This window comes from Alosa pseudoharengus, unplaced genomic scaffold (assembly GCF_046254945.1).
Source record: "Alosa pseudoharengus isolate Yale_2024_CS ecotype anadromous, Long Island Sound unplaced genomic scaffold, YU_APseudo_1.1 YU_APseudo_1.1_scf_6, whole genome shotgun sequence".
NCBI classification, from domain to species: domain Eukaryota; kingdom Metazoa; phylum Chordata; class Actinopteri; order Clupeiformes; family Clupeidae; genus Alosa; species Alosa pseudoharengus.
The window spans coordinates 23,997,905-24,009,877 of NW_027468848.1; the positions used below are offsets into that span (position 1 = coordinate 23,997,905).

The 11,973-nt window shown below is 46.0% G+C and overlaps 1 protein-coding gene across 2 annotated transcripts in view; it reads right to left on the reverse strand.

Moving 5' to 3' along the window:
* LOC143106143 (actin filament-associated protein 1-like 2) overlaps window positions 1–11,973 on the reverse strand; it is a 35,379-nt gene that overhangs the window by 3,777 nt on the left and 19,629 nt on the right. For both annotated transcript variants that reach the window (XM_076270342.1, XM_076270343.1), the window contains 8 exons: window positions 11,687–11,904; window positions 11,250–11,426; window positions 10,362–10,454; window positions 9,362–9,449; window positions 6,296–6,540; window positions 4,670–4,791; window positions 3,747–3,864; window positions 3,481–3,571 (listed from right to left, as the gene is read on the reverse strand). In XM_076270342.1, the coding sequence (XP_076126457.1) occupies window positions 3,481–3,571; window positions 3,747–3,864; window positions 4,670–4,791; window positions 6,296–6,540; window positions 9,362–9,449; window positions 10,362–10,454; window positions 11,250–11,426; window positions 11,687–11,904 (1,152 nt within the window). The remainder of the gene's footprint in view (window positions 1–3,480; window positions 3,572–3,746; window positions 3,865–4,669; window positions 4,792–6,295; window positions 6,541–9,361; window positions 9,450–10,361; window positions 10,455–11,249; window positions 11,427–11,686; window positions 11,905–11,973) is intronic.

The window sequence follows — 11,973 nt, forward strand, 5'->3', positions numbered from 1 at the left end:
GTGAATGAGCCAATTCCCCGGAAACCGGGGAACCCCTTACTCTTTGCAATAAATGCCATGGGATCTTAAATGACCACAGTGAGTCAGGACCTTGGTTTAACGTGTCCCCGTCACCACACTGGGGCATTGGGATTGATATGTTTTAGCCAGAGGGAAGAGTGCCACCTACTGGCCACCCACCAACACCACTTCCAGCAGCAACCTAGTTTTCCAGGGAGGTCTCCCATCCAAGTACAAACCAGGCCCAACCACCTGCTTAGCTTCAGTAATTCAGCAAAGACAGGGTATCCGTTGGTCTGGCTGCTACAAGATGACTGTATAAGATTATGGACTGTGCAATCACTCAACTGTCACACAAAGCTCTGAACAAAAAAAAACACTCATACTGTACACACACACAAACTCTTAGAAAGCCCACAATTCATCCTGTCTCTAAGGGCGTGTCCTAAATGACATATAATACTATTCCCAATATGGAAGATAGTGGTTTCCTTGCCACTAAGTAGGACACCACTATCTCTGGCACAGGAAATGGTGATCATGTGGAGTGGGACCTACGCTCTCACATGTTGGACCACACACGCTTTAGGCCTGCTCAGCACAAAAATCCACTAGGTTCACACTATCATGGCTTAATCAAAGAACTATCAAGGCCTTCTAAACTCCGCTTCACTAATAACCTAATAGCAGCAGTTCTCGTTTCAGAGGAGCAAGAGTTTTTGGAGGGAGAAAGCCAAATAACATTTGCTATGAGAAAATGACACCATGCTTTCACAGATCATTAAAATCATGATAGTCATAAAATAAGGCTAAATTATGAGAACTGTTCATGGTTACAGATGGCCCCTAATTCATTTCAGTCTTGCTCTTTCTGTATTTCAGTTCTCTCCCTCTCTTTCTCTCTCATTTGAAAGAGAGAATGGGGGAGGGAGTTTTTTTCCCTTTTCCACTTCCCCCCTCTCAAACTGAGTGGAGGGAAGAGGGAAAAAATATGAGTCTCAATGTTTTTGTGCCGTGCCCATGAAAGGCCTCACCGCCACACACCCGCATCCCGCAGCCACAAGCGAAACCGCCGGAGAAATGGCAGCCGAAACCACCGTGGCTCCTTTTCCCAAAACTGGGAGAACATGAGAGCATGCGATGAGAGCGCTCCTGCTCCCGACACATGAGGCAAGCCAGACGCTTCGCTCCCAGAGACGGCCAGGGAGCATCACCTCACATGCCCCTCCCGGGGGACTGGACTAGGGGTCCTGGCAGCAAAATTCACGGGAAAGGTGAAATGTAGACTCATTAGGTCTGCTGCGGCCGTCTACGCAGATGGTTCTTTTTTTTTGTGGCAACCACAAGAGCTATGAGCATCTCAGCTTTCTAATAATTTACAGCTGAGTATAATCATTCTGAGTAGCAAAAATAGTTTTTGCTTTTTTTGAGTAGGCTAATCCCAAATGAGATTACACAGGAATGTGTTGTATATTATGCTGTGTTATATGTCATTAAGTTCTTTATAACGCCACATACAGACGGACATTTTGAGTAACATCCTGTCATTCACTTTAGTCTGTTCGTTGTCCTTAATATGCCTTGTATGTCTGTATAGTGGGGCCCCAGTAAGGACACTTAACATGATCACTTTGTCTTACAAACTTGTAGAGGCAATTTACATCTTGCTAGCCAAGTGACATGGAGTCCATCTGAACAAACATTTTCTTAACATCCTATGATAACTTAACTTTTCATTTCCGGCTTAAAGGAGAATTCCGGTGTGATATTGACCTAGTGTGTTGAAACATGATACCGAGTGTGAACGTATGTCTCATAGCTCACCTCGGCTTGTCCCCTGCACTCAGAAATCTGGCTCCAAAAATAATTCCGTGGAAATGCATGGATTCCAGTTGCTGCTACTGGAAGCAACTGAATCCATGCATTTCCACTGAATTATTTTTGGAATCTGATCCCTTATCATACCTGTTCGTTCATACTCGTCGCTCGACTTATCGTGACTAAATTCAAGATGGCGTTGAACGGTAAAATTCCTTAAGGTACTGTCTGTATAAATCGTCTTGTAAATAAACTACCAGTGCTTTTTTTTTTAAAGTTCTCAATGTCTCGTTTTAAATGTCAAGGCCCTCGTAAGTCTACCAATGAAGTATGGAGCTACTTTGAGCCTCGTAAATTGTGTAAAACAGTGATTTATTTGCATGGCTAGGCCGATGCCCGAGGCACCCCCAACGAAAAACTGTTGGTAGCATTGGCTAACTAGCGCCAGATTTTTCAGTGCAGGGGACAAGCCGAGATGAGCTATGAGACATACGTTCACACTCGGTATCATGTTTCAACACACTTTAGGTCAAAATCACAACGGAATTCTCCTTTAATGACTGCAAAGGAAATTTAGAGGCTCCATATAGGCACATTAAAGGCCATGATTTGGTCTGCAAAAGAAGATATTTAAAATCTAATGTTTTCCACATAAAATATGGTAAATCTCTTCTCTCAAACGTTGTGGGATATATGTGTTCAGAAACACTGTGGGTAAATGTATCAATAGTATAACACAATTCTGCATGTCACAGTGTCAAGATTAATCTTAAAAGACACTTGATCCAAGCCATATCATGCCTTCTAATTTTTGCATTACTTTTGTAATACCACTACCGGAAACCTGCGCCCAGAAATTGTCCCCTGACTGTTTGCCTCAGCATCTTCCACCAGAGTCACCTATGATTACCATGTCACCGCTTCGCTTGCACGGGTATCTGGGCCACAGCTCTCCCCTCCACTACTCCTGACTGATGTCCCAGGGCCACTGGCACACACGTATCTGTCTCAGTACCCTTGTGAGGACGGGTGGAAATATGAGGACCGTCCAGCAAGTGACTGCAGTAACCACCCAGTAATGAATCGGGTCGCGTTCGCAAATGAGAAGCAGATGGCATAGGCAGCACCACTGTCAAGACTCCACAGGCTTCTGTGCGTAAGCATGCTCTCGCAAGTATCCATGTCAGAGCCGCACATTTTTTTATAATAGCCCGCTTGACAGAGAGCAGCAAAAAAAAGTGGTGTGTTCTAACACAGAGACAGACGAACGCATGCACAAACGGCTACACACGCAGACACTGATGCAAACCATTCTAACTGTCTTTGTAACCATATTTTGATGATATCTGATTTTCCAGTCCCTCCAGTCAGATTCTGATGTCTTCCTTTTTCTCTGTCCACAGACATACAAACACACACACACACACACACACAGAGATAGAGAGAGAGAGAGACAGACAGACTGAAATGCTCTTTCCAGACCTCTCTGCATGCATTCACACCCACAAGCTATGCATAAATGAATAAGACAAACGCAACGAGCGTCCAGAGCAGAGGAGATGGGACAGATAGAGGGGCAGAAAGAGGGTCAGACAAGGGCCACAGAGGGCCTGATATCTGGGCATGTTGCGGCTTGGGCCTGGGCCTGAGGTCCAGACTTACTGTGGTTGCTGAAGACCTCATTGTTGCCATAGTTCACCGAGTTCCTCGATGACCCACAGTCTCCCTTTCCTCCGCCATGGGAGTTCTGAAACTGAACACGTTGCATTTCAGACAGATGGACTTTTAGTACATTCGTTAGTTCTTTTCTTTTCAGATTCATTTCACAGTTATTATTTAAATTACAGATAATATTGCAATCCAGCATGACATGTACTGTAACAGCAGTATTTAGCATATAAACATAAGGCAAGTTCCATGGGCCATACCATGTGCTCTAGTATACACGTGTTGGAGTAGATAGGCTGGGAGTGGACTGAACCCAGCTGCTGGAAGGGGTCGTCCATGTACATGTTAGAGGTGGGGAACCTTCGTGTCTTCAGCCCGCTGGAACAGACAAAAATAGCAGTGTCCTTCAGGTGTTGGTAGTAGTCTGCATTGCACATGTGTGTGTGTATGTGTGAAAGTGAGAGAGAGAGAGAGAGAGAGAGACAGAGACAGAGACTGTGTTATAGAGGTCTGCACTTCTGACGCAAAAGAGTGCGGCCGGGACAACTTTGGAAAGCTCTTTGCGGGTGGTGGCGGGATGAGAGAGGTGTGTTATCGGGTGCGGGACAAACAGATGATTCACTGCACTCCCGCAAATTAAATATGTGCGTAAAATTAAATAACTGTACTGTGTACATAACTATAGTTCAGCTGGATGTTATGTTAGGCAGCATTAAAAAACAGGGTTTAAGCATAAATGACGAATAGCAGGCCTAGCCTAAATTGTCATTTACGTGGGTTCAATTCATTCCTGCTGCTCATTGTCAAAACTCGAAATCGAAAGCATGACAGAGGAAAAGGTCACTAGACTAGGCCTACTTCAGTTGTTAGCCTACAATCAGAACCAAGAAAATAGATATCTGGAGTCTTTCTCAGGTGTGTGTGCTCCTTTTGTGAGACAGAAAGAAAAACTGAATAGGCTATCCCTCCTGCATGCGGGCTTTAGTGGGCGGGAGCAGGACATAATGTTACAGATGCGGGCGGGAGCGGGACTAAAAATGACACATTAATGCGGGAGCGGGCCATAATATTGCGGGAGCGGGCAGGCGCGGGACTGAAAAATCAGACCCGCGCAGACCTTTACTGTGTGATGTGTGTATGTGTACGTGAGAGAGAGAGAGTGTGTGTGTGTGTGCATGTGTACCTTAGTGGTAAGGACTCATGGCTGGCGCGATGATGGTAAGAGTCGACTGTGCTCTGACCCTGAGGAACACTCCCATCCTGCAGAAGTTGAACCCACTGCTCTTTCTCATCAGAGCAGCTAGCCTGTACACACACACACACACACACACACACACACACACACACACACACACACACACACACACACACACACACACACAACACACACACACAGACACACATAAATAAACATATCATCACAGTGTTCTCATACAGTCAAGCTTGCAACCTAATTTCACACACACATGTACAAACATTCCCAGCCAAGGCCACTGTACCATAACACACACACACACACAGTGTGCAGACCTCCTTACAGGGACACCCAATCAAAGCCGTCTGGTTGTTGGTCTGATATGGTCCTCAAAATAAGATCTTATGCTTGCTCTGTCTTACAGTCTTATAGGCAGGCTACACAAGGCAAGTAACTGAAGCATTCAGTTTGCAGAGCTGCAACAATTAGCTTCCACTATAATCGGTGGAACTGGCTACACCAGACGTGAGAGACACGCGTAGATTAAAAAAAAACTACATCTGTAGTCTTCTAAAACTATATAAACGCTCTGTAAACAGAGTGTTTCAATTGGGCACCCTGTGTAGCCTGGCTGTACTTGCTCTGTCTAAATACATCATTGCTCTGTAAGGTAATACAATTATGGTGATATGCATGACATGCCCCAAGAAGTACCTCAAACTATTTGCAAACATTCACCATGAGAGATTTTATGTCACATTCTTAGTCTTGGCTTTTTAGCCGTGGCCTTTCTTGATTTTAAGTAGTCTGAGATTGCTTTTAAGACTAATTCTCAGGAGCTTTATACACACTGGCACTGGGCCTCTGGTTATCAAGCTTCTCAGAGTAGGACATTTCTCCTTTCCACTCCACTGAAGCAAAACAAACTCTGAGTTCCTGGAGAGCCAATAAAGCTCACAGCACAAACGGCCGCGGGTATTCCAAGAAGTTGCATTATTCCATTGACTAGCTGTGAAGAGCTGAGAAGAGACAGGTGACCTCCACATGCTGATGGAGAACCACTGCTGTGAAGATATGAAACATGTTTTCTAAGAAGCAATGTCTAACACAATTTAACTGAAATGCAAAAAAGCATTTTTTGCCATCTTAAGTACTCTTAATCAAAGGTATGTCTGGACCAAAGATTCTAGAGCACTCCACAATAGACGGCCACAAATTATCTTCCACGTGGATTCCAGTTCATGGGAATATCCACCAATCCACATAGACAACACACTTTTGTCTCCAATAATGTGGTACCACATTGGCTTGTGGCTTGTTTGTGAAAATGTGGCTGGAAAATAGCACCTATGAGATGCCATTTTCAAAGATGGTGGTGGCCAACTTGGATGCTAACTGGCCAAAGCTAACTCTCAAAATCCTGACCTCCCTGGTTTGGACTTACTGAAAGGAAGTCTTGGTGGATTAATGGTACTAAACACACATAAATCCAATTTATCATGTATACACACACACAGGCAAACACACCAGCCAACTTTCTTCAGCCACCAACACCCTGCAGTCACACAACCCTGGTCATGCAGGACCCACTCTCAGGTCAGCTCTGACTCTCACCTCCAGCACGGCCACCTGGTCGCCGTGCTGCAGCAGGCTGATGCGGTAGCTGGAGGCCGTGTCCGGGCCTGGCTGCACCTGGGCCCCACGCAGCTGGACGCTGTACTGGGGGCTGCCGTCACCGTCGCCGCTGCAGTCGCCACCGATGGCCTCCTCCTCCTCGCGAAACATCTTCAGCACGCCGCCCTCCACCCTGCACCACAGGCTCTGCCACTGGCAGTTCATCAGCACGTTCAGGAAGCCAGCTGAGTAGAATACACACACACACACACACACACACACGCACACGCACACACACACAAATACACAACCTTATTAGCACGCAATTGTGAGGGATTGTTTTTTTTTTGTTATGGTGTAGAGAAGCTGTCCCCTGACGTAGCCATACTCAAAATTCTATTCAGAACTTGAGTCTGGAATCGGAGCATTGGGATGTGATTATGGGGCATCTTTCAATCGATACAGGGGGGAAACGCATCTGCACACAATTGGATAGACCTAACCAACCAGACAAACAAAATAGCCTACTGTGAATCCTAGTGGCCAAAACATCCTTCTTCTAAACAAATGCTGTTTTCTGTTTATTTATTTTTTTAATTATTAGGCTGTCAGTAGGCTAGGCTTTCTTATACAAAAGCCACAATAGTGACATAAACGTCTAGTGACCATTGCTAGTGACAAGCTTTTTGCTGTAAACCAAATCAATCGAAGCGCACTCAGCTCACGTGAATGAATAGGCACCGATGCTCATCTGTCCATCTTTGTATAAAGCCCTCCCAGACGATTGGATTGGTCCGCACAATTCAAGTATTCATAGAGGCTTGTCAATGGAACAAGTCCAGACCGAACTTCTCAAGCTCAAATTTTGTGAGCGGGGCTAAGTTCGGGCTGGCTTCCAGGCTAGAGAAGCTCACCAATGAACAAAACAATCCCAAAAATGGAAATGATCAGCAAATGACTTAACAAACCACAACATGTAAACACAATGGTAACTATGAGCAAAACAAAGAACCATAATCTCTGCGACGAAAGTGTTGTGTTTAATAATGTAACCAACCACACAAGCATTATGTAACTCCAGATACTTAGACAGTGAGTGTTTCATTCACACAACCACATAGAAACACTCACACTATAAGAATGTGGCTATGGACAAAGTTAAGAAGTGCTGGCCATTTTGTGAAAGTTCTGGAACCATGTATTGGCTTAAATGTTCATGGGAATGGCTTTAATGTTCATGTTGACGTCTTTCCGAAAAAAAACATTTGGTGTCACACACTTAAGACTTTTATCAAAGGAAAACCAACCACTCACACACCTCTACCAACTACCTCATGAGTTTGCTGTATGACTTTTACACCCCCCCCCCCCCGCCCACACACACACATTATCTAATTACTGAATGAAGGCACCAGCCCTGAAACATTGAAAACGAGACGACTCAGGAGTAGGTCTTCCTTTTATATAAATCACCTGACTTATCTTTTTCCATTTATTTACCCTGTTTAATGACATTCCAGAACCTTCCTTGTGACACACACAACCTCTAACTCATGTCTTTACACCAGTGACCACCTAGCACATTAACTATCTGACAAATACCACTTCCCCATATTCTGTTCCCAACCACTGCACAACACTTAGTTAAGTAAGAGCTAGACTTCTGATGAATGTCCCTCTATCTTTCATCTCTAACATGCTTCAAAGAATCTCCCTGAATTTCTCTGAAGGAGGCCAGTTTGAAATTATTATAACTTGGTTAATATAGTTAATATAACACGTCAACGACATTGATCACATGGTTCTCTTTATGGCTTACGGTGAGGCCGGTCCCCAGGGCCCTCCACCGATCACTGACATGGCAGCTCTATCTGTGCTGCTATAGGATCAAGAGTTGCAAGCACTACGATGTAGCAGATGTTTCCTAGATTTCACCTGCTTACAGTGTTGCTCTCCATTCCACTTCTCCCTCCTTCTTTGTCTGAGTTTCCAAGATATGCTGCCTATTGCCCTTTTAAATGCCTATTGTCAATCCCACTAATCGACTCCATTTACTTATTTCTATGCATTGCAATGCAGTAACTCACAGGTGCTATCCCAATGTCACTGGGAACGTAAACAAACACATCAGGGTTGCCCTGGCGACAGCCCACGCCATACCCTCGGGTCCTCCCTGCACTGCTACGCCAGAGGTGACAATTGAATTGAGCAGGAATTTGGGAGCAGGACAATGCCCCAGTGTGGCATCCACAATGCTCGCATCCTCTCTGGTATGTCCCACACCCGGCGCCCAATCCCCAATGCAATGCCAAAGGACAATGCCACACATTGTACATCTCACTCAGTACACAAACAGGTCTTCGCTTTGCTATTGATAGCATCCCTCTCAGCTGATGATGTACCGGTACACGGAAATGCAATTGATTTCCCTTGAGCCAGCAAGACGATGATAGTTTTAAGGGTGTTTGTACTGGTTAATGGTTGGCATTTTTAGGAGGACGGTAATTGAGTTTGATATAATGGCGACAAGGAAGTTTGTTCGGGAAATGGCGAAATCATTTTGTTCCAGGTGGAGGAATCTGCGTCATAATTCTGTAACACAAGACTTTGACTTGAATAACAGTCTGTGCTCCTCAACATCTCCAGACTAACTGCACTCTGCTCTTTAATACATCTCAATTAATTTCTAGGCCGTGCAGTGAGAAAACATTGTTTGTCAGTGATTGAGGAAGAGTTTATTGGAGAAAATTAGAAAACAATAAATATGATTGGGATGCCAGCCACATGCCAGCCAAACCCATTTAGGTTTGAGTGTGTGTGCGTGCATGCGTGCGTGTTGTGTGTGAGTACTGTGTGTGTGTGTGTGTGTGTTTGTGTGTGTGTGTGTGTGTGTGCGCGTGCGTGCGTGCGTGCTGTGTGTGCGTGCTGTGTGTGTGTGTGTGTGTGTGTTTGTGTGTGTGTGTGTGTGTGTGCGTGCTGTGTGTGTGTGTGTGTGTGTGTGTGTGTGTGTGTGTGTGTGTGTGTGTGTGTGTGTGTGTGTGTGTGTGTGTGTGTGCATACACTCACCTCTGTCCTTGCTCTCCTCTGGGCTGGGTGCTGAGGGCAGAGCAGAGAGCCTCTCGTCATCCGAGTCTGTGTGCAGAACCGTGCTAGACTGCAGGCAAGAGACACAGAACATACTGTAAGTGCAGCGGTCAGAGACACAGAACATACTGTAAGTGCAGCGGTCAGAGACACAGAACATACTGTAAGTGCAGCGGTCAGAGAAGAAGGATCGAAGAGCAGAGGAGCAAAAGAATGTGGGTGAGGGGGACAAAGCAGGCCATGTGAGAGGGACATATAGATGGGGAAGACATGAGAAGAGAAGAAGACAAGACAGGACAGAGGGGGAGAAGAGGTATGGCAGTAAAGGAGAGAAGAGAAGATAATGAGTGGAGGATGAGGATGAGCAGAGACAAGGACAGAACAACAGAAGGTGGATTTGCTCATCTGAATTCCAACAGAACTCTTAATAGTCTCTTCACCTACTACAGCCCAATCTCAACTCATGAATTCATATATAGACAATCCTGCACATGAACTAACTAACGTTAAACACCTGGGATTCCTGCAGGGTTCCCAGTGGCTTTGTTTTTGGTCCTAAACGGATTGCCGTAGAAATGAGGACTACTTCTAATGATGAATGGGCTCCATCGTCTCAAAGTTGTGTACAAACAGATGAGTTCTGCTGGCAGTACAGTGGTGACTGTCCTCCAGGAACCACAACCCCCCCACCCCTTTAGGAGTCTCAGGATGGGTCACTGTCATGCTGGGTCAGTCCCCACACAGAAAGGCCCCCTCATTACCCTGACAGCAGCACTGAGCTGAGAAATGAAAGGGAGACTTTGAGCGAGGAGCAATTAGATGAGAGACCCACTTAAAGCTTGCATGAGCATGGCCAATATACTGTAGCTCTGTCAATATTCAGAGAGACTCTTCCTTGCTAATGTTATTTTGCAGGGAGGAAGGGGTAGTGTGGTGGTGGTGGGGTAGGTAATTGAGGACACTGTCGACAGAGTTGCTTTACCCGGCAGGAGTCCAGCCTGTCAGACTTCAGCATGGACGATGAGCCGTGGGACTCAGGCTCACAGTAGCTAGAGCCGCTCACCTCCTCAATGATCTGTAGAGAGAGATAGATAGAGAGAGCGAGGGAGAGAGAGAGAGAGAGAGAGAGAGGGAGAGAGAGAGGGGGGAGAGAGAGGGAGAGGGGGTAGATGTGGACATCAGCTCTTCTGTCTCATCACATGGGTCTTTCATTCTCTCAGGTCTCACTCTTTCTGAATTCTTCTCTCTTTACCTATTCTCCTTTTCCAGCTTTCCATGTTTGATGTGACTGATTTCTCTTTCACTTTAAAACCCCCTTCTCTGACTAAGCCCTGTAGTGTAGAGATAGTAGCATAGTGGTTAAGGAGCTGGACTGGCATGCAGTAGCCAGAAAAGTTGTGGGTTCAATCTGGCTTCCACCGTTGTGTCCTTGACACTTAACCCAGAGTTGCTCCAGGGAAAATGGCCCTTGTAATGTAATTGACATACTGTATGTAAGCAAGTCTCTTTGGATAAAAGTATAAGTATATATACTTTTTTGATCCCATGAGGGAAATTTAGTCTCTGCATTTAACCCAATCGGTGAATTAGTGAAACACAAACAGCACACAGTGAGGTGAAGCACACAGTAATCCCGGCGCAGTGAGCTGCCTGCTACAACGGCGGCGCTCGGGGAGCAGTGAGGGGTTAGGTGCCTTGCTCAAGGGCACTTCAGCCGCAGCCCACTGGTCGGGGCTCGAACCGGCAACCCTCCGGTTACAAGTCCAGAGTGCTAACCAGTGGGCCACGGCCCACGGCTGCCCTCAAAAAAAGCGTCTGCTGAATGAATAAATGTAAATGTAAATGTAGTGCTCAGTGAACACGTTCAGACCTTCCTCCACTCCTCAGCCTGCTGGCAGCTCTGGAAGCCCATTATGACCGTGTCGGAGCCGGCCACCACCTTCAGCTCGTGCTGCATCTTCTTGCTGTGTCTGGACTTGTAGACCACCTGGCAGCCCAGCAGGTTCAGCTCCAGCAGCGGATTCAGGTCCTTAGCACACTTGTAGCACTGTCAGCCACACACACACAGACAGACAGATAGACAGATAGGGAGGGAGACAAACAGACAGGGAGACAAGATGTAATTGGTATGTTAGTTTATTGTGTTTAATTTGGCTACGTTCAATGCTAGTGCTATACTTACATTAGACAAACATAGTGTTTTTCTTAAATTGTGAGCTTTTGTTTTTCTGACTTCTTTGATCCTTTATTTGGTTTAACATGCACGCACACTCGCACGCACACAAATACACATTCTCTCTCTCTCACCAGCAGCAGGTTGTGTTTGATGATGAAGAGCTGGCGCGTCCACTGGCCCAGCCACTTTTTCCTCCTCCACAGGTACCCGCAGATGCGCGACTCGGGCAGGGGCCGCAGACAGGGCTGTGAGGCACTCCACTGGATGTAGTGGGCCCTGTCCTTCACCAGCTCCCCGTCGTCCTCCTCGCCGTACGACTCGTAGTGGCTGCTGTCCGAGTCCCCTTTATCTGGGCAGGCCAGAAAACACACACAACAGTTTCTCAACTATTCATGGTTAATCGGCCGCGTCGGCAAAC